The 23,651-nt window shown below is 39.4% G+C and overlaps 1 protein-coding gene across 11 annotated transcripts in view; it reads right to left on the reverse strand.

Moving 5' to 3' along the window:
* Positions 1 to 23,651, reverse strand: part of ELMO1 (engulfment and cell motility 1) — a 309,392-nt gene that overhangs the window by 181,629 nt on the left and 104,112 nt on the right. For all 11 annotated transcript variants that reach the window (XM_064506561.1, XM_064506560.1, XM_064506562.1 and 8 more), the window contains 6 exons: positions 19,418 to 19,517; positions 13,630 to 13,781; positions 12,594 to 12,672; positions 8,736 to 8,786; positions 7,000 to 7,122; positions 5,766 to 5,897 (listed from right to left, as the gene is read on the reverse strand). In XM_064506561.1, coding sequence (XP_064362631.1) covers positions 5,766 to 5,897; positions 7,000 to 7,122; positions 8,736 to 8,786; positions 12,594 to 12,672; positions 13,630 to 13,781; positions 19,418 to 19,517 — 637 coding nt within the window. The remainder of the gene's footprint in view (positions 1 to 5,765; positions 5,898 to 6,999; positions 7,123 to 8,735; positions 8,787 to 12,593; positions 12,673 to 13,629; positions 13,782 to 19,417; positions 19,518 to 23,651) is intronic.

Below are 23,651 nucleotides of genomic sequence, written 5' to 3' on the forward strand. Positions count from 1 at the left end.
AACAAGCAGCAGCAAAATGGATCCAAGGAGAATAAATCATGTTGGAAAGTTATCCCGGTAGCTATTGACTTTGTCTTAACATTGCTTTGGTCACAGCAATCCAGGACTCTCTGTTCCATATAGTAGGTGACTAAGAGTGGCCTGTTCTGGGAAAAAAAAGATGAGTCACTGGAGTCAATTCTGACATATAGATGGTTGGTGCTCCTAAGAGTAGTGTCCCAAACGAGATAATTCTCATTTGCTGGTAAAACTAAGGAGATGAACAGATTATCCAGACTTCAGGCCAAATCTCTCACTTAAGAGAGCCATGGACTTGGACTGGTGAGAAAGCTATGCCTAGAGATTACAAACTGACTTAAGAATGACTGCATAAGGTGCAAGACAGTCACTATCTTCTTCATTTTCCAAATGCCTGATTTGATGCACCCAGCTCCACTCTGTAGAAAGTGGCACACAGGTGTAACAGAAACCATGCTTTGGGGAAAACAGAAAGCGTTCTGAAAAGTAAAGTCTTGAGTATCTTAAATACAGTTGGTAAAAAAATCAAGAGGAAGCTTCCACTCATCTCTAAATGTGCAACACTATCCCTAGGCATCACAAACGCTAATGAATTATTCAAAAACATGATGAAGAAAGCTGCAAAAGAACTCACGAGAAAAACTAATTTTTAATCTTTGGAGCACTATTTGAATATTGTGCTGGGAAACAAGGTACAAGGTCATTTTTTGGAAAATGAGATCAAAAGTAAAAAAGTAGCTGCTCATCTGGGACATGAAAGAGACAAAAAAACAAGTTTGGAAGGAAATTCAGAAGCTCATCAGGTCTAACTACTGCCCAAGGCAGGATCAAGCATGCTTTTGTTACTCTTGAAAGATATTTGCCTAACTTCTTAAGATCTCTACAAGTCACATCCTCCCAAATATCTATTCTGCTGCTTCTCCTTACATTAGAAAGGTTTTATAATGTCTAACACATCACCAGTGCTGCCATTTAAGTTATTGTCCATCTTATTATCCATGTCTCCCTTCAGACTTCTCTAGGCAAACTAGTTTTTTCTCTGTAGTCCTCATAGGTTTTGTTTCCTAGATCTATCACTGTCAAACTTAGTACATAACCCTTTTCATAAATGATCAAGCACCATCTTTAAACTAGTAATGAATTTTGTCCCCATGGTTCTGATTTAAAATCTTTTCTAGAAATTCACTGCTTTGATGTTTATAAACCTTCAATTTCCAGTTTAAATATATAATTTCAGCCAATTAATGCCCATTTGTTCTTCTTTTGCCGCAACTGCCTTTTAGCTTACAACTTCTTCCTTCCCAGCATCTGCACTTCTGATATTTATACAGCCTTCAACCTGGCAGGCTAGACAAGCCAAACTCTTTAAGTCACCTCTTCTGAGATGTTTCTCTGATCACAGTAGAAGCCTTGTCCTCTGCCCTCGTCCTGAATTCAGTCAGTCCACAAGTCACTGACGAGGTAAGTAAAACTGTACAAAGCGTAACAGATGATGTCTCAGGGACACAGCAGATAAGAAACTCTTAATGCCATTTTCTCTGAAAGGATCTCTCCAGATAAACCCTAGGCTGACATTTGACTTTTTCCATGGCTGCACTGCATGACCTCTCTTATCTTTGCCTTTCCAATCGGTGAGCTCTTTGCCTGAAGCAGAAATTCTTGCCAGGCATCCTAAATGAACACTGTTGCACTTTGTATCACTGAATAACATTATCTTTCTATTTCACTAATCCAAAAGGTCATCTAATTTCTGAATATTCTGATTCTCTTTCATTGATGCCTCCCAAATTTGCCTCATTAGAAGATTTTGTCAGCACCCTCTTATGCCAACATGACTAATATTGTGAAAGTCAAGCCCAGGCTTGCCTTTTGAAGAACTTTCCACTGTGCTAACAATTTCCCTTTTAATTGTCACCTTTTTGTCAGAGTTCCTTACCGACTTCGTGTCTCCTGTAGTAAACCACATTTTATTTTGTTACAGTCAGTAATTCCCAGTGTGGCATGGCAGTGCTAAGAAACCATTCTCCACCTTGGCTTTTTGCGCTCACTTAAACATCTGTATTTTATTTCAGAAAAAACTAACCGAACAAAAAACCCAGGAACTCTGCATATTGCAAACTTGGAGGATCTGATCCTAGAACAGCTGTTCTTACCATTTTAACCTATTTAAATTTCTTGGAACTTGGTCAGATCTACCTCTAACTTTAAACAAATACTTTCACTACAACTTCTTAACATCAGTCAGTTATATTTAAAGAATCATGAGAAAATATACAAGATTATCAGTTTCTTCAGTTATACATAACGCCTGCCTTGGTTATGGGAATTAAAGGTACTCAAACACAAGAAAATTTCAGAAGCTTCACAAACAATTAACTCTACAAAACTGAATCATTTCAACAGCTCAGGAATTTTAGGACTGATTTCATCTTGCTGATATACGTGGCTTGACCTTTTAGACATCTCTAACACTAACTGTATTATTGGAAACTGTGGAAAACTACTTCCGCTTAAAGAACTGTCAAGAGCAAACACTGCTTGGGCTTTCCCTGCCAAAGACAGATTTTAAAGGTGGGGAGGGGGGCAGGAATTCAGGCTATTTAATTTGCAATTGACTCAGAAAATAATTCAATAGGGTGGAGTGTATCTTAGATCTCCTGACTGGGTCATCTTTTGTAATACTCATCTGCACGTCAATAAATCTTAATTCTGTCTGATTTGAAAATCTCTCTTCGCCCATAATAAACTGCACACAGGTCATCACAACCATCTGGAAAGGCCTTGTGGTTTCTGTAACTAAATGTACATTTCTAACTAGGTAGTTTTATAAATGATATTGCAAACTTCTGAAACTGTATCTGGACTTCATCCCTTATTGACATTACATTTGCCATGTGGCAAAGCTGTTTGATGTGGCAGAGAAGAAATGAATAGAATCCTTGCATTTTTACATACAGAAAGAGAGCAAGCAGTCCAGAAACAATTTGATGGCTAGACATGGTTTTGCTCTCCCCCTTAGAAAGAATGTTTAATTAGTTCAAGAAATTTGCATCCTGATGACCACCACCAGTGGGATGATGAGAGCATTTGAAGGCAGCCTCAAATGGGTTTCTCCTTGTGCCACAAAGCCCAAAAATGGGAAGAGAAATCTCTTATTCCCCTAAGGGCACACAGATCAGTCTGCTAACGTATCCCTCTACCTACAGTTTTCGAAAACACTGAGGGCATGCTAATGATAGAGTGAAAAGCCACAAAGGAGGTGAAGGCAGCTCACAGGAGTACCCCAGAATGCAGCCTACGCACAAGGCTGGAGAACATCAGTCCCAGGACGGACTCTCTCAAAGCTGCCTGGGAGCTCCCTAGCAGGTCCTGCATCCCCAGCTCTGCTTCCTCCTCAGCTGTGAGACAAGTTGTACATTTAGTATCATCTCCACTCTCAGCTCTGAGCAAAACTTTTATTCAAGAGTACTATGAAATCTCCCCACAGTTCACAATATTCTGGTTATTAACATTTTTATTATTTGTACAATGCCTCATCATTCCCTATCGGGGGCAACCTGCCTCCCCTTAGGAACTCTGCCGTGGTGATCCTCTCAGCTCGCTTTCCCTGTTTCCTCTTACTTCCCATAATGCCTTCCCTCTATTTATCCTATCCCATTTTCTTCACAGCTTTCATTCCAGTTCCCGTTCCCTATTAAGGTTCCTCCTCCATGCCCTTTTGGAGGGCTATCAGGATTAAACAGTAAACACTGTGGTTGCTGCTCTTCACAGCTGTTGAAATGTTTTCAGTAGGTTTTAGAACAAACAGCCCAAATGAGAGTAATGAAGATAAGGAATAAGTCACTGCTGCACATGCACAGCAACAGTTCCAACAGACTTCAAGACAGTAATGCATTTTGATTCACATTTTCAGTGTTTTCCTCATACCCCTATACAGCTAAACACACTGCCCTAAACAGTGAGTTCAGCTCTGCAGGATCCAAATATATCTCATGGGACAAACAAAAGCATCAGAAGAACAAGCGCCAGACTGCACATCTATTGTTCTCTAGTCCTTGTTAAGCAGCTGGAAAACAGCACTGGAATTTGGAAGATCTGTGTGCTAGTCCTGGCTCAGTCTATGTTGGGTGCTCCATTACATGGTCAGAGTTTTCCAGCTTGAGCTTTAAGAAAGCAAGTTCAGTCTCGCAGAGGTGCTAGGTACTCACAGATGTCGATGACTGCAGTGGGAGGTGAGGGTTTTCAACCTCCCAGAAAAACAGAATAAGCAGCAGATGCCCAAGTGTCCTCTAGTTTTGGTTGATACCCTTGCTTTAAAAACTTGGTCTCTTCCATCCTTCTACCTGTCACAATCCCTGTAGGTATGGCCTGACCATGCCTTTGGACACTCCATCATTCCCTCTTGCCCCATGCCATGATTTTTTTTTGCCCCAATTCCTACTTCTTCTACCAGTTTCTTCTCTTCCTCCTATGAAGGAACATCAAACCCCATCTCTGTTCTCATTCACCACCAGCTAAAGGCTCTATATCCAGCCCATTTCTCTCCAAACCAGGGCCTGCACTTTACCCTTGAGTCCTGGCCTCAGGTGCCCAGTGTCTTCTGCTCAACGCTTCACAGGAGTTGCAAACTGGAAACAAGGATGAATTCACAGGCTTTTACAAAACAGATTGAAAAGGTTCTTCAAAGCACTAATTTTACTGCCAAGTTCCTCCCTTCCCCTCTGTTTACTTAAGACTCCTTACAGATTCAGCAGCATTGATACAGCAGTAATTTTCCCTCACTCATCAGTAATGAAAGCAACTATCAGTATCCAGAAAACCTCCTCCCAAAACCACCACAGAACTGGGTAATGCTGAGTCCTATGTCACAGAACTGAGCAGAGTGCTCAGACTGCACAGTGGATTTCAGCTTGCATTAACATAGTGTTTAAAACCACCCAGTCTATAACTTTGGCTTCTGCACTATAGTCAGCATATATATGCCAGGTCAACAGCATAGTAATGGATCATGTAAGATATTAAGCATATAATTTTACCTAAGGAAAAAGCAAACTGCATACTAACCCACAGTAACCAATAAATCAGGATACTGATTACAGTGTGCATGTGTTTGCATGCACATGTGTGCCCTCTGTTTCCAGAAGGGAAAAAAGAAAGATATTATTCATTGGTATAAATGTACTTAACAGTTTCACCAGATACTGTGCCCCAACCCAATTTCAGCCAAGATCAGAACTGTTCCTGGTTTGACTAGGATAAGGGGCAAGACTCTGCATCCCCTACTCCACAGAAGGACTTCAGGCAAACAAAATACAGGATACTGCAAGTAAATACCATAAATAAAATCCTGTCTCTGATGTATTGTGCTCATCAGTCCACATCATTACTAACACAGTGCAATGATTTTAGAGGTCTGCCATAGATCCTTTAGATAATGCCTGTTCATCCAAGAAACTATTAGAAGTTAGATTTTTATAATGACACACTGTGCAAAACTACATGCTTTATCTTCAGAGTTACCTTTTCCAATTCACCCCAACTTCTGCTAGAGCAGCCATTTAGGGTCCTAAATTAACCAGATTTGAAGAAAAAAAAAAAAAAAAAAAACACCACACACAAAAAGAAATCATGCTATTCCCATGTAGGAGGTAACCAGAAGCTCAGGTAATAGAAGTGACTGATCATGGGATGTGTTACAACAGAGACACTTACTTGCATTCAGTGCGCCACCATACAAAAATACTCACAATAAATCCAAGCTTTTTGTAGTCTCGAGTATACATAGATTTGCGTTTCTCAATACTGCCACTGCTGTTGTTAGGTTCAGATTCTGCATCAAATGCAATTCTTCGGAGTTCAAATATAATATCCCGTTGAGCCTAAGTTAAAATAAGTTAAAAAATGGTTAAAATAACACCCTGCTCACTTTGAATAGCAAGACAATGCCACAAAGTTTGTTTCAAAACACTGCATTTCCTCCACTGCCCAACCTTTCTTTCTCTAAACTCCCCACTTCTTATTCAGAAAGACAGTTGGCAAGAATGACTTCGGGGCTCCCATTCTCCAAAGTCTTCACATTTGTGGGGTTCACAAGCAGATGCTCAAGGGCTGACTTCCAGAAGCTGGACCCATGTTAACAAGGCCGCTAACGGCACACCACAGGCACAAAACCACAGAAGCCAAGGGATGACACACATTTCAAATTAAGCCAGCTCTTAAGCACTTTACTGGCTTAAATCAAATGGCTCAGTGCTCTGAATTCCTCTCAGTAACCGTATGTTTTTGCTGTCATGAGAATGGGCAGGAGAGGAATTACTGCAGTTAAACATCACTAGGAACATACTGAGACAGCAAAAACCATCCTGCTATCAATACTAACAATGCTATATTGGTCATGTGTACTGTGTCGTAACCGCACACCCATTCTCCTGAGCCAGAAACTTTCCTGCCTCAAACTAGAAAGGCAAGGAAGGCAAAATCTTAAGCACAATGTTGCTTAAGTTTACAACCACCTTGCTCTCCCCATCTCCTTTCATCCATATTACTATTTCACCTTAATACAAGTCCCTGTTAAAAATGAAATCAAATTCCCCTTTGTACTGGGCCTGAAAAAGGAACCACGAAAATTAAAAAAACAAAACACACCTTCTCTATGGCTCCTTGACTCTATACTTAAAGCTTTTAGGGAAGTATGTGTCTATTTGTGCACAATGAAGAGTATTAAAGCTAGTGTCTGAACACAGTAAACAATAAAATAACAACTATGTAGGTTGACAGCAACTAAAATGAGTTGCACAAGCAAAGCAACAGCCAGTTCATCATCCTCATCTTCTAACAACCAGAAAACATAACCCAGCTTCCGACCCCCTAAAAAAATATGTAAGTATTCCTGGTAGTGTCTTTTCCTCCCTAAAAAGCTTTAGGCATAGCAATGAATAGTTGTCCTCTTCCTGTTCTGACCAAATCACAAGAGATGCTCACCTGATCCTGTGGATCCATTTTTGTCATCATTCTGTCTTCCAGAAGGTTAAAGGTAAGCACTTGCAGAACATAAAGCTGATGTGCCATTTCATTATTGATGGCTCTCTGTGCCCTGATAACATGCTGTAAAAGGAAGATTGACTCAAGTGAATACTATTGTAACAGAAACTCCCTAAAGGTGGGCTCAGGTATTTCCACTCCTATGTAGTATATGTGTAGGTATGTCTTTGATACGCAATAGTGCACGCAGGCATACTCCAGAAAAAAATTAAAGCAAGACTAATGACAGTGATTTAGGTATACAGATGATCCATGGGCTGCATTAAGAAACTTTCTAAGGGACAAGGCTTAATAAGAATGCACTGAAGCTTTCTCCTTCTAGCCACTAGCTGGAGCATGTGCATATGTGCGTAGTGGCAAAAAAATCAGTGGTAAGGTAGTCACTGAGGAAAATGCAACTCCTTACCAAGAGCATTACAGCTCTGTATTAAAAAGCGGGTGTATTAAGAAAACAGTTAGAAGAGTAGCTGTCTGAGCAAGAGAGTATTCAAGCTGCCAACGCAACCTGCTGATGCAGCGATATAATAGGGCTCCTGCAGCAGTCAACATCATATCATAGTCCTATCTCTACCAGACAATTTCATTCTACACAAGCAGAATGACTTAGAAACACATTAGAATCCAATGCATCATACATGCAACACAGAACTATCCCGGGCACAAAGCAGACACCAAATTGATGGACAACTTTTGAATCTCTAGTTTGCCCCCAAATACCAAGGAATTCTATAGGGGAAACAGACACAGATCCCTAACGTAGCTGTGGATATGTAAGGGAAGTCATTAGGAAGGAGAGAGAGAACTAATCCAGCGCAGCTCTGAGGGAGAAGGAAGCTCTCTGCCAAAAGGCACTGGAGCATTTTATGATGGTAAATGAACACCTAAGAATGTTATCCATATGCTTATACTAAATTCTTAGGAACACAATCAGTGCAAAGATATAGCTTCTGAAATAGACGTTCCCTGTTTTTTTGTACGCTGACCTTTGAAACGGTGTTCATGAGAAGGTGAGTGAGTTTTTTGTTTTTAAGGACTGTCTAGTATCTCATAACAGATACTGAATTTCTCCCTTTTAAAAAGCCCTTTCCTTTGCAGATCTAATCTACTCTAAGGTCAAAGGCAAAATCCCTGTGATTTTTCATGACAGCAGGAGCAAGTCTTTTACACTACATTCATTAATTTCATGCTGCTTTTGTGCAATACTACACTACACAAATTATGTGCAACCCAATACGAAGACACACAGAATCATCTCTAGAACTAAAAAATGCAGCGGTTCATTTTGCCAGACTGAAAGCCGTCGGCAGCTTGCTTGGCTTCCATCAGGTCCAAACCCCAACACAGAGGATTTGCCATAAATTTCTCAGACATTCCCTAGACTACAGAATAAACTTCACATTCTCCACTGGAAGAAAATGCCTAAGGTATTCTTCTTTTATTCAGGATTATATTTTCAAGAAAAAATGACAATTTATTTGACTGGGAAAAATATCCTCTCTAATAATCAGTTTTGAATTCATTCAACAAGCAAGCCTTTATCCTGTACATCATAAGCTTCAAAACATATTGAAATACAAAAATAATTTAAAAAATGAAGATAAAGCCTATCCATACCAAAACTTGAGTCAGCTTTTCTCTCTCCTAGTGAAAAATAACCTTGAAAATAGTATACTTACAGTTAAGATGATGAGGCGAAGCTGTTTTTGTGCCAAAATGTTCGCCATTTCCTGTTTTGGTTAAAAATAGTAATAATTACCCAGAAGTAGGTATTTTAGTGCCATACTTAAAAGAACACTGAATTTAAAAGGTTAAAGTCTTAAGTTTCTGCAGTGTTTCTTATAATGATATAAAACAGCATGTCAACTATATATGTGTTATTTTAATCTTAGTGTCACAAACTCAAATTAACATGAGAAAAAGTCAAAGAAAGTGAGAAGTGTATCACAAGCTGCAGACTTTGGTGATCCCAAAACTGCAATGAAACACTTCAGTCAGAAAGAACGCTGTGGGTTAAACAAAGTATTTACATACACGTATTCAAGCACAACCTCCCCCACCCCAAAAAAAGGAAACCACCACATAGAAGGAAGCAAAAAAATGCTTTCAATCTACCAGCCATAACTTTTAAAATAAAATGATGCTAAACAGCATGCATATGCACATTAATATTTCAACTGCTTTAAAGTCTAATGCTTTAACTTAGAGCCAACAAATCAGCCTACAACTCAGTACTGTTTCACCATAGCAAGCAACACTGCTCCCTGTATTTTGGCAGCACTATTAACATTGGTTGACTAATTTTGTCTTCTCTTTCTAGATCTAACTGCAAAGTCACTATCAATCAGGCTATGGTTCTGCTTTCGTTCTTCACCATCTAATCTCCACTATCTGTGCAGCAAACTGCCCTGCGCTGCACAGGATGGGATGCCTTATCCTGATCAGGCAGGAGAGCCTAGTCTACTGAGCCATGCCTGCACTCCATGCCCATTTTTAAGATCCATGATCTTTTCCATGAATACAGAAATGCATGCGCGTACGTGGACGCATGCTAGCATATGCGTCAATGCACACAACACACACACAAAATAATCACGCAACTATTTTTAAACTCTTGTTTTCAAAAACGTACAATTTAATAATTCAAATAATTTTGGTAAAATATTGCTGTTTAAACACTGCTGACATGTATAGATTGGGGCAATGTTTGGAAAGAGCAGATGGTTGCTTGGAGTTGCAGCCCATGTGCCACAGCCCTACGTAACACAGGACACCACATGGTATCAGAACCAGCACTGTCAGGTTGCAGGACATCCTTATGATGCACTGGGGTTCTGTGCAGTTTAGACCAAGTCAGGATACTGTTCACATTCAGGAGAAATGACTAAAATAAGTTTGCTACTTTTTGTAAGATTTAGAGAGTAATATAGAGTATATATTGGTTAATCAGTACAGAGAACAAGAAACTAGAAAACAGGAAAACTGACTATTACATAAAACCCACCAAGATCTGCATGACCCAAGCCGAGCTGCAGAAGCAATGTAACCAGAACAATATCGAGGTGAGAACTTGCCTGCACAAAGAAACAATTCTGACTTGGAGACAGGGGGCAGCCATGTGCCTTGACTGTTTCCTTCACACCAGATGAAGGGTGCTGCAACAGAACGCGGAGGGGATACAAAAGAAAGAAGGGGCCGAAGACAGGAGAAACTCAGCTTTTGTTTCCAAGCCTTTGCTGGCAAGGCAGGCTGAGGCTGCACGAACAGTAAAGGAATGGATGATACCAAGGCTTTCATCCCTCTTGGAAACGCGCAGCTGAACTGCAGGGGGAGCGCCAGGCACACGATTATTCCACGTTAGGGAGAACTGGTCAGCTTTGTCCAAGTATAGCCACCGCAAAAGGATGGCAAGAATATGAGGCAGTTGTTCCCGCATTCAAGGTAAAAAAATTATTTTACCTTTTGAAGAGGATAATCAAATTGGCACTTTGTTCTTATACCTGGAAGTTAAAAGGCTGTTATCAGGATCTCTTTTTTGGCCCCTAGACCAAAAACCACGATAGAAAGGTAGAGCATTCACAAAACCTGTTGGGGTGGAAGGGGTAGGAGGGAGGAAATCGACTTTTGTCTCCAAGACAGCTGTAGAGCCAGTAGCAGCTGATGAGCTGCCTCTTCTAAAGTAAGTATTGTAGTAACAGATATGAAAAAGAATTATCTGACAAAATTTTCCACCTCATTTTCCATAGCAACATCTCTCTGCAAAAAATGCAGACAATTGCCAAAAAAAATCAAAGTACTTCAAACATTCACAGTACCATTTCCTTGCTCAAGCTCTCAGCTCTTTTCTGATACATAGCCTTTTTTCTTCTTCTTCTTTTTAAATAATCAAGATTTCTCTAGATGATTTGACCCTTGACAGTGCCGGAGGAAGCAAAGCAAGAAATGAATTCTCATTAAAAAAAGAAAACAGACAGAGAAAGAGGAGGAGGAGTGAAAGAAATTCAGACTCCAGCATCCATTTAAATCTCTTCCTTAACTGCATGCAACCATCCACATCATGCTGGATGCCCCTAGGACAGCAAGAGAGAAGGTGCCAAAGCTCCCAGAATCATACAGGTTTGGGTCCAGAACTTGCCATGCCATTTCTGGCGGTCGGCAGATGTTTCTCATATGTTCTGGTTGGGGTGCACTCTTTTGCACAAATACATGCGCCTGGTAATTCCTAGTGCAATGCCTGAAACAATTTCACCAACCTCACTAGGTTACAGTGTCTGCAAAATACAGTTTAATTTTCTGGGAAGACCCTATGGCATTGTCATCTTCAAGAGTGCATGCCCATCGCTCAAAACCTTATCTATGTCTGAGATCATCTCTCAACTTCAGATATGGCTTAAACACTTCTCTGAACTGCCCCAAATGAGGACACAGTTTTTGCAACAACCTAAGGTAGCAGCAACTATTTACAAATGTAAAAAAAAAAAAAAAAATCTTTGTTTTCCTTACAAGCACATATCCATACAAGCACAGAGCTTTATGTCAGAACTAAAAAAGTCTAACGTTTTCAATCCAGTTTTTCCTCATTAAGGCCCTTCTTCCCTTAATTATTAAGAAATATATTGCAGGAAGAAGAAAAAATAGGACAGAAAAAAGGTCTATTTGAAACTAAACCAAGCTTTTTAGTTTGTTTATAGGATCTTATATAAAAAGTATAAAATTTGTTGTTTTCAAAATATTTTTGAAGCAAGAAGAAAAATGACCCATTAAGTTTTTGGTGGTTGTTTAAACAATCTCCAACATTTAAAAATCTAAATAAATCTAAGTAAAGTCTTAGTCTGAACTAATTAGCAACTTCCAGTGAATTTGTTCTGGACACTAGCAATATATCACCACAAAAATTATTAACATTGCTTCTAGTGATGGAAACGTTAAGTAAATAAATGACTAAGTCTGGTATGACACAGACTAATGATGTGATAAACATGTATACATCTGGCCTTTTTCATAAAACATCATGTTCTATCCTCATTTAATAGCAATTAGTAATCTTGAAATATTTCCTTTGGAAGAGGCTTCTGATCTCTGGCATTAGGTTAAATTATATAGTACACAATGACAGTTATGAAATGCTTACGTGGCAAGATATTCCCATCAAAATAAACACAATTTTTATTCTGAAATCTGGGTGGGGGGAAATGATTTACCAAAAAAATAGTCTGGTTTTACAGACTGTGCTGGCAAAGAGTTCAGTACAATAAATACCACAGCCAGCCACAGTCAATAGAGTTCATGTGAGGATACACTGAACCATAAAAGCATAGCAGAATGCTTAAGCTCTACTAATACTGGTGCAAGATGGAGGTAACTCCACTAAAGTTAATGATGTTATTATACCAGTATGAAACAAAGTGAAACCAGAAGCAGAGTAAGGGTCAGTCTGCTATAACAGCAGAAAAAGTGTGAGGGGGACAACTACAGGTATGAATATGATCCACTTTTCCTGCAGATATTTAGTTTTACTACAAAACCCAACAACTTACCTGCCTCTTGTCATCCGGTGCTTTAAGGAAAAGTGCATTTATTACTGCAATGGTATACGTCTGGATTTCTTGATCTGTCCTGTTCGGAAGAAAATTATTAACATGCAAGATGAAAGCATATGAATGCAAGCTGTACAAGCTACTCTTAGTTGCATTATACCTGGAAGCGACAAATAAATTGCAGCTGCAAGTGGAGGGACTGTTTGCACTTAATGCTAACCATGTCAAAGTTAGGTAATTAGTCAAAGCTAATCATCCAGGTTATATATCTATGATTAGTAAGTGAGATAGGATGCTCCAGAGGGAGATTCAGCATCTAAGGGATGACTCAGTCTCCAGCAGTACCCTCGGCCCTCCACTGACTACAGCGGGAGCAGAGACCATCAGCTTATGCCAGATGCTCAACAGCAGAAGGTAGGGAAAAGCAATCTTCCCTAAAGTGCTCTGAAGATGAACATGTCTGCATTAAAAGCATTTTAGACAAGTGGAAAATTCCTCAGCTGTGAGGCAAGCATAACTAGTTTACAATACACTGTGTTATAAGAGGCAGCTTCCTTTCATGCATGTAATGACAGTACATTACTGTTAAAAAAAAAAACAAAAAAAAAAAACAAAAAAACACCTCTCCCTTTTCAAATATACCTTCAGCAAAAGATCACCAGGTTTTGTCTTATCCATTTCCCAGAGGCTGGCAAACAAAACAACCTCATTTGTATGCTAATATTACTAAGCATTTTCTCATTGCTGGATGCTTTTCTCTTTAATCTCTACCTCTAACTACACAGGCAGCTTAGCCCCCCCCCCCCCAAAAAAAACCCCCACAACACCCACCAACCAACCAACACCACTCCCCCCCCCCCCCCCCCCAGCAACTATGAGCAACTTCAGAAAGCTGGTTACTGGTAACTCATCCACACATAACAGATGTGAAAGCTATTCAGGAGGTTGTTAGTCTTTATGCCATTCTTATTCTAAATGCTGTGCTTATTTGGGGAAAAAAATCCCACCATATTAGACTGCAGCTGAAGACACTCACCCTTGGAGATGTGGGATTAACTGCCCAATTGTGATCTCCTGTGCCACCTTCTGGTACAGGTCATGGCTATTGAGGACCATTGATTCCAAGATTGCTAGCGACCGTTGCAAAATAGAGATGTCCGAGGCAAATTTGTTCACATAGCTTGCTATCTACAAATTTAAACATTCGGAGAATTCACACCTTGTTATGAGAATGGGGAAAGGGAAGACAGAGAAAACTGTGAAGATGGCACAGAAAGGCACTAGGTCATCCTGTCCACGTCCCAGACATCAGCAAATACCTGAAAGCAATCAAAAAACTGGCTGCATGTTCCTTCAAAGGACACAGTGGCAGATGCTTCAGCTGGCATGAATCAGTGCAGAATTATGTCAATATCTACACCAACAAAAAACCTGCTTCAACATTAAGTTATTGTGCACAAGACAAATTAACATTAAAGAACTACAGTTATATCTCCAGGTTACGAATTATAACTCAGCTGATAATCAGGTTATCAGTACAACTGGCTCTGCAACTCTTTGGAGAGTCAAGGCTCTATTTCTAGCTGTTCATTTATTTGCTAACCTTCACTTTTACTGAAAGCCTCCATGAATAAACAGCTTGCTAACTGAAACCAGGGCTGACCAAAGCTTTTGCAGCATGGCAATAGCACGCTTGGCTCTGCTGAACCAACACAGTTGTGCAGTAAGATGTGGCAAAGCATGCTCTGCTGCATGCTGCCCCTTCTGTGGACCCGGCTTCCCCGAAAGAAGCTTGCCTTCTGTGGATGAAGGAAGCAAGAATCACCTGCGTTTTCCTTGAATGCACTGAGATCAGCATGCTTGAGCACAACATCACCTGAAGCAGCACAAACATGCAGAAGAAATGTCCTGCGACCACAGATATGCAGAAAAAATACCCTGTGACCGATATTTTCTCTTTGCAGGCAAGTAACTAACTACAGTGACTCTGTCTCAAGTCTGTTTGATGCATCCTTTCTCAAGGACTCCAAGGTTGTGCCCTTCCTAAGTAGTCATGCTGCAAGCCACTGATGTATTACACTGTTTCTGATTCTGGAAGCTCCCTTGGACCCTGGTATTTTCTGGCTCTTGGAGAAAGTCAGTCATGCCCCATGCTTGGAAAAGCTGCCTAGCTGACTGCAAAATTCACAGTTAAATATTGGCATGTGGGCAGAAACATTTTGCACTTGTGACATTCTGAATAGTGCTGAAACAGCAAAACACCTTTATTATAACTTTGGTTGGAGACTATGAGGCAAGAGGAAAGATTTGTCTTCTAATTTATTGCACTGCTGTTGCTTGTTCTGCTGCTCACTTTGCATTACCACAATAGGAACATGCTATGCTGAATATAACACACTGGCTTTACAGAGAAATAAAGAATAAATCATGCATGAAGGAAAAACAGGAGAGGAGCAACTCAGTTAGCCTTTTCCACTCTGGGTCTTCGAACTCTGTCACCTGCAAGTCCCGACCACAAATAATAATTTACATCAGTATGTCATGCACATTGTACTGCTTAAAGTGATAAGCTGCATCTCAGCAACATTGTGCTACCCCACCTCTTTTAATGATAATGCAGATGTTTTCTGATGCCCTGCAGCCAGGGCTGCCAGATGTCCAGATGTGCCACAATATGGACAGCAAGCATGCACAGAAGAACTCTGCACTGCTCATGCAATAAGCCAAATGCACTCCAGATGCCTCACAGTCACTAGGCATGCATGGATGTGCCGTGCAGCAGGAATACAACACATCTAGAACGTGACCCAAATTGTCGGACTACTGTCACCACCCTCTTTAGAAGCACTAACATGTATGAATCATGCTTTGAGCAGCAGCTCCTTCCCATGATTCCAAATGCCAATGTAAATGCTTCACTGGGATATAACATATTGCTACCAGGAGCCTAAAGCAGTGTAACAACACAGATCATTGAAGCCTCAATCTAGGAAAGGCTGCATTAGACAGATTTATTCATCTGATCCTGGACCATAATGCTTTTTCATCATAAACAGAACCCGAAGGTATAACTGAAGCTGGCTTGCATGTTTAGAGAGCTATGGCATATCACACTGAATATACATGCAAAGCACCTAGTGGATAACTTATACACCAAGCCACGTATATTCATAACCACCTTGCTGAAGCATGGAGTCTGACCTGAAAGAACAGACTTGTTTACCCCTGTAAATATGGCATGGCATTTCCAGAGGGAGTAAAATTGGATTAAAAACAAATTCTAATACCACACTCAAAGTTCTGAATATGGGGGGGGGGGGGGGGGGGGGGGGGGGGGGGACAACAATCCTTCTTGAAAAGAGACAAGAACCAACAGGAGCTCAAATCTGTCATTTGCTGTTCTCTGGGGAACTCTACTTACTGGGCACCATGCACAGAGCAGGCTTTCAAGACTCAAAAATAATCCTGCACCCATTTATCAGAAATTTTGATGATGAGAAATGATGCAAACTCACAGAAATAAAACCACTACTCCCTCAGAAAACTTCAATGCTTGCACCTTTTTATGAAAACCTGTCACACTGCTTGTCTCATTAAGGATAAATCATTTGCTCAGCAAAACACTTATAACTTTAAGCATCTGCATTGGGACTTATATGGCCACATACAATAGAAGTAGCTGGGTGCTAAACTTCTCATCAATTTTAAGGGAAATTAAGAGCTGGAATGGGCTTTACAGGTCTGGCCTAAGGGCTGTGCTGAAACAGGACCTATGTACAGTAAGGGCACACAGGAAACATGTAGAAAACTAAACCAGATCTCCTAAGCTCTCTTCCTGTGAGGCATCACCCAAAGTGCAGGAAAAAAAATTCAGAAGTGAAAAAAATTTTGAAAAACAGTAGAAGAAGCAGATTTGATTTTTTGATCCATGTTATATTCATTCATCATTGGCCTGAAACATTTTGATGTCATGTTACATTTTATAAAGGTACAGAAAAATCTGATGCACTGTTGCTCTCTGAAATCCTATCACATAGTAAACTTTTCAGGTGAGTTATTTTCAAGCAAGGAACTAGAGTTGCAGTTCGCTACCCAAAAAAAAAAAAACAAAAAACCCAAAACTGACCGCTTTGAGATTTTCCCTGCTGCCATCCCCTTTTCCTGTACAGCAAATTTTAGAAGGCAGAGTAAACAGTTCATCAAGGTTAAGAGTCTGCATCACACAGTTACAAAACAGCAATTATATAAATAAGCCTAAGAGATATTTTTAAATGTCTCAACCAATGCTACAAACCTTTATTTTATTTCTCCTCCTGCAAAAACTACAGATGAGAGTACCAAAATTGTGTATTCTATTTCAAAATCAGATTACTGTGACATTTTCTAAGAATTGGCCATCCAAATCCTTTAGGCATCTATGAAAGCTCAGCCTAAATGAACTTTGTTGTCAGAAGAAAAATGTCTTGGAAGAATCTTGCATATGATAAGAAGGTTTTTCAGATGATACTTTGCCCTAAGATAATGAACAAAGCTCTACTTGAAGGTGTCACTTGTTATTTGCAGCAGATGGAATGGCAATCTTTATGCACCCAAGGGACTGGAGAAGGCCTACATCCAGCTCCATCTGGCTGATTATTAGGAGTAGGCAGAAGCTCCCTTGAGGTCTCCTCCAGCTTCTGTCTTTTTAATTAGAAAATTATTTGTTCAAGGGAAAAAAAAAAAAATCAGTCTAACTCCGCCCCATTCCAGTTTGGCTGCCATTTAACACTGAAGAAAACTTCTAGGGCAGAAGCACTTCTGGCAGGACTATGAAGCTCCCCTTCAACTAGCAGACACTTTTCAGCTCCTTTATCCAGCCTGTCAAGCACCTGAATTAGCCCATCAGTGACCTCAAAAAGGCCTGCCAAAAGCCAAGGTGAGAGCAGCAAGAGAAAAAAGCCACAGATTCATACCAGAGATACACAGTCCAAAGGTCCTTCATGACTTACCATTAGGTTCATCCCTTGCCTGCACAGAGCCCCAATGAAGGTGCTGTTACTCCACCTTCCCAAATGTTTGGCATTGGGCCTGTGCCCTTCCCTTGTATTTCTGTCATGCTTTCTCCTTCTATTTCCTTTCTGCTCTAACACTCTTTCCTATTCTTCCTCTTGATCCATTTCTGCTCCACTACTTACTTCCTTTAGATTTTAAGCTTTCCAAGATAACTTACTCAGATACTTCATTTTATTTATTTTATATATATATATATATACACACACATACACACACACACACATACATACATACACACACACACATATATATAAAAGTAGGTCACTGTCCAGGAAAACATATGGAAATGCCCAAGACAGAAAACAATAGATATGTGCCAGTATCAGGTGTGCACACAACACTCTTCTGTAGTTGCTTTAAAACACACAGGCAATGGTTGCTGACAGGGTTGGATAAAGATAACTTTGAGTCACCCAACTAGATTGATTTCAGCTAATTTTTGCAAATATCTTAATAAACTTGTTAATAGGCTCTCCTAGCAAATAAGGTGTTCTGTGCTTGACCTTTTATCTGACGAAGTCAGTTAAAAAAACAGGTGCATTATTTTCTTTGCCATGGAAAGATAAAAATAGCTAATAATTCATTATCTACCCACCAGACTTAAAAGCAGGACATCGGCACTTTCACGACAAAAACCTCAGGTAATGTACTAGGTAGAAGTCATTGCCAAAGGAGGCCACAGAGGCCAAAAACGTGAACCAGCTCAGAGAGAAACTATGTGAGTTCACAGAAGATATGTCCACTGGTGGCTCTTTACTTCTCTAAGTCAGAAAATCCTTCAACAACAAGTGCTAGAACTTGAAAGAGATCCTTTGGCACATATTGTTTATTATGCGCTTTTCCTAAATCTATGCTACTGGCCACCGTTGGAAACAGCATATGGCACTAGCTGATCCTGTCATCTGATCCAGGACTGCTCCTCACATAAACATGTTATTTGTAAGAAAAATTAATGCTATTTATAAACAAGTTAATGACCAAAACTGAAATTTATATTCTGACTTTAATCTGGTTTAAAAACTCTTTGTAAAGAGACTTCTGGCAAAATAAAACCCTCCTCTTTGATTTCAACGTGCTACTGTTTAAGATGACAACAAATGAAAAGGATTAAACAAGTAACAACAAAAACTTTATTCTTGAGTCTTATACCTCTGCATTTAAAGATTATTTCTGTGCAATAAGCTTCTGCATTTGTGTATTTCCCTACGTGTGAGAAAAGAAAATAAATGCTGCAAATGCTGGAAAAATCTGTTTTGAAACTACAGACCTTAACTGCAAGAATTCAGGGGCCAGACTTTGAATTAGTAAAATTGAGTAGATTTCAGATTAATAATTTCAATTTGCAAATTAACCCATGTATCTTCCTCCCATACCCCCAGAGGAAACATTCCAGTACTATTTTTGTTTCAGGAAATATGGTATTACTTATTTGAGTTTACATTAAATCAAAATACTCATTTTTGCTTTAACTGCATGGTATCTGCACAAGGAGATCACATGGTAATCTAGCAAGCAATTTCTCATGTAATAAGCCTAATATAGGGTTGATCCCATTTCACTCCCATTGATTATAATAGAAGTTGGGCCAGATCCTACAATTTAAAATATTTATAATTTGAAATAGCACTTTAAATTCATTTTCGTATACCTTTTCTGACCAAAGAATGACCTTAATAAAACAACATACCTGGAAAAGAAAAGACACTCACCTCAAAATTTAGTAAAGTATAAGCAAACCAATATAAAATACATAGCTATGATTACAAATTTACCTTTTTAATGAATGCCACAGAGAATGTATCCCACGATACAATCCCATGATCCATCAGCTCAACAAATGCGGTCAGTGTAAAGGACAACATATCTCCAAAGCTGCAAGAGAGTGGAGTCGTGACAAGTTACCAGCAATGCAGCAGGGCACCGACTCAGGGAATAAAGCAGCAGGAAGCTTTTAGAAAGGCAGGACAATGAAGCCAAATGTGGACTAAGAGGTAGCAGCAGAGCAACAGAGCCACATAACAAATGGTCTCCAAAATAATTTAGCATGGACATCATGAACAGCCATCTGAAAGAAAGCAATTTTATAAGAGAACTAATCCCCAGAAGAACACCTCATGCAATGCTCAATCAGACACTTCAAATTCAGCTGCTCTATTTAATTCAGATTTTTAGAACTGACACAAGAAAATAAAAGAGCTTTTTCTTAGCAACTTAAGGAAATGCTCCTATTTGAATGTCATCTTTGTGTTGGATACCTCTATATCGAGCAGATTAGTAGAACGTTAGTGGATTGTTTGTTCCTTCTCTTATGAGGAATCAAATATATTTTAAGAATGGACCAGAAGAGAGGCATTTTAGATTGAGCAATTTTCCAATACTTAATGCTTCAACTTAAATTTCTTTTAAGCAAAAGGAGATATATATCCAGGTTATCTGTAGGCAACCATGTCAAGCAGTCTACAAACAAAGTCCCAGCAGTTTAACCAAGACTGCAGCTCAAATTGCTTTGGGTTTGCAGGTCGCTACAGTGCATGGTCAGCTGTAAAGTTAAGATTCAGTGCATCTCCGTATTAGGTCAACTATATTCAAAACAGGTTTAAATTCGACATAAATAATATGGTCTAAACTGGCTGCACAGGAATTTTTAATGTTAAATCTGTTTTCAAACGTTAGCTTAATTTCTATATATAGTCATGGTACCGAACAGTCAACAATCATAATGATTTCAATGGAGCCATTCAATGAGATAACTACTCAATAGAAGCAGCAGTGCACAGAGCCCTAAATGAAGCAGCATATTACCTTTAAGGCCATGCCAAAACGCCTGCAAGGTACTCTGCCACTAAGCCATTAACAAGCATAAGCGTGCAATCAGTCTAAACAGCATGAATAGTTCCACTGATTTTAACGCAACAGCTTACATAATTAAAGCTAAACTTAAAAAGCTCTGCCAGATTGGAACAATAATGCTCAGGATGTTGAAAAACCGAGTCTAACACTATAACTATAGTTAAGATAGTTGTGACTGGTAAGCCTTTTTGGGTGATTTGAGCCCCTACATTCCTGCATCAGCCCAATACAAATAAATGAAAGTCCACTCAAATGAGAGGCATTTACTGTGGTAGAGAGGAAAGAGGCAGAAAATCAGTTTCTGTACAGCTATTCCAGTAGTCGTTGTTTACTGGGTTTGATTTAATCTACCATTAAGGATGCATCTCATCATCAAAAGAAACCCCATAGGGGCCCTTTCCTTTAAGATAGCTCATCTTCATTGAGGCTCCATCCATAGAAGCCCTCCACTAAAATGAAACTTGCCATTCTTGATATTGGGGATGGTGCAGATCCCACAGTAAATAAGGGTGTCTCCAGTATCTTCGGCTATTTATGACAAAACAAAAAGACTATACCAAAGAGCAAGCAAGAAAAATGCAAGGTCTTAAAAAAAATTCCACTGTAATTCTACAAGGAATACACTGTTCAGCAAGTACATGATCTGGAAATTTTGTTTTTTATGTGTTTAATACTGCAAGTCTTTTAGGAATTGAATTAGATTTTTAGAAGTCATCATGGGCATTCCAAATAACCCAGGATTTCATAACAGGAAGACAATGACACTCTGCAGGCAATGTATCAGCTCAACTCCTCTTATTCTCCTCAAGCCATTTTTTTCAAATACAATGGTGATTTATGAATGCCCACAGAAAGAACATCCCTGGGAAAAGCTCTTTTTTCTAAAAACTTGTAAAAAATTCTCATGTTTCTTCATGCAAGAATACTCCATGAATATAGGGAATTCTGTTGTTTTATGAAGCTAGATCAGATGAGATCCAAAGGAAAAAAAAATCTACAAAAAGATGGTTCATATGGACTGAAAAGGAGATAAAGATGTATCTTTCAGCATTAACTTAATCTGGGGGAAATAAATTAGACATTAAGATAAGAGATAAGATAATCTGGGGGAGATATCTTATACATTGTTTTAAAATTCAACCAATTAACCTGTATTTACTACATAAATTCTCTTCTACAAACTAACTGTAAATGAAAGCTAATCCCAGTTAACAATGAGTACAGATTAAAGACCTTACTTCAACTATACGAAACCTGCAGGTGGATATTCTCCTTCAGAGCAAAAGTGGCCTTAATTCAGTTTAGTTTAACTTCTTTACATTCAACAGCCTCATTTGCTCCTCTGCAAAACCACTGATTAATCCAGTCCGTTAACCCAGCCTCCTCCACACCTTAGTAGGGGAAACTGGGTTAATAGGGCTGGTATTAATGTATAAACCTGCCTGTAACAATGGTACAACTGTTTGGGATTCCAACTCCAGAAGGTGAACGTACTTCTCAGCTCAAAATTATCAGGCTGCCCCAGCAGGTGTCACTCCTGCACTCTTTCAAGTAATTAGAGCAAAGAGGTGCTACGCTGGGACTAACCAAGCAGAAAGAAATACTTCAACTCTCTATATTGTGTAACAACATATATGCATATATACACACACATATGTATACACGCACACACTCTCACATGTGTACATCAAGTGGCATTGCAAAAGTCAAAAGCCAGGCTTAAAGGATAAGCATTAGGAACAGCACAGCTAGAGATGAAAGCAATCTCCAGGGTAACTAGCAAGATAAGGATTAATGCATTTGTGGGAGGGAGGGGTGATCTTGATTTTTTTTTTAAACACATGGAGATAGGTAGCAATAGAATTATACTTCCAAGCATTTCATTTTAATGCACAGATGCACAGACACTGTTAAAAGTGGCAGACAGACTAGATACTAGACATTTCAGGGGAATCAAAGCTTGTTCATAAAAGTAATAATCTTAGAAAAATAAGTGGTAAGTGCTGTTTGACTCAAAACCTCAGCAAATAAGTATTTTAGTCATACAAAAAGTCTAAAAGATGATGGGGCTTCTTGCTGCACAGAATCTTTTTAGATTAATCCACAGCATGGGGCATGACAGTTCTGTAAATATCAAACCCTTGCAGCTCTCGCAAAGTGACTTGACGGTAATTCTTGATGAAGGTGCTTTTTAATGTGTGTCATCACAGCAAGAGGGAAAAAATGATCAAAAAGATGCACTGTGTAATTGCAGTTTCATATCTTACTAATATTTTAATGATTTATGGTATCAAGCTGACATTTTAATGATTTATGTTATCAAACAAGCTAGTACCAGAGCCCCTTCCCAAGGCTCTGGCTGATAAGCAGGGACATCCTACACCGGGACAGCTGATGAAATTACCGCTTTCTGCTGTGCAGCTCCCTCTAACCACTGTCGCAGGGACTGCCGAGCTGCTCCTGAGGCACCTCCCAGACCACAGCAGCTTACAGCAAAAGCCTCAGGACCTGCCTCATGAGAAGTGGAAAGCTCCACTGTGGACTGAAACCTCATCAGCTGTCCCAGTGTGAATGCCCATGTTCTGATCCAAGACTTTGAGCACCTGAAACCCTCAGGACTGAAGAGCAAGTCAGTTATGTTTAACATCTATTTTATCTTCAAATTTTATGGAAAGATCAAGTCAAAGCCTGTTAGCTAAATGTTCCTCAGAATCTACTGCATTCTTACCTTAGGAAACTAGGAATAAACCTCCCCCCACATATTTTGGTATTAGTTTTTATTTCCCTAAAAATAAAAATGAATATGCATGTGACCTTGAACACCATACCTGTCCCTCATCTGCCTTCATAGTATCATTTCTACAAGTAAAAAACTTCTTTTTATCATGTATGCTATTTAATCCTCCAGATGTATGTATAGACCTATGGCTGATGTTTTGAAAGATGCCTAAAGCAATTTGGTTTTCTTATCAAAATAGATTAAAATTAATGAGACTTGAGCACCCAAATCCCCTAGATATTTTTGAAAAAAAAAATCTTGAACCATGTTTACACACATACTGAAATGAGCACTGTATTGCTGCTGAGATATAAAGACATGATGGAAAAAGACTGAGCTGTTCAAATGATTCTTTAAATCAAGCAAATTAGTCAGGC

This window comes from Dromaius novaehollandiae, chromosome 2 (assembly GCF_036370855.1).
Source record: "Dromaius novaehollandiae isolate bDroNov1 chromosome 2, bDroNov1.hap1, whole genome shotgun sequence".
Taxonomy (NCBI): Eukaryota; Metazoa; Chordata; class Aves; order Casuariiformes; family Dromaiidae; genus Dromaius; species Dromaius novaehollandiae.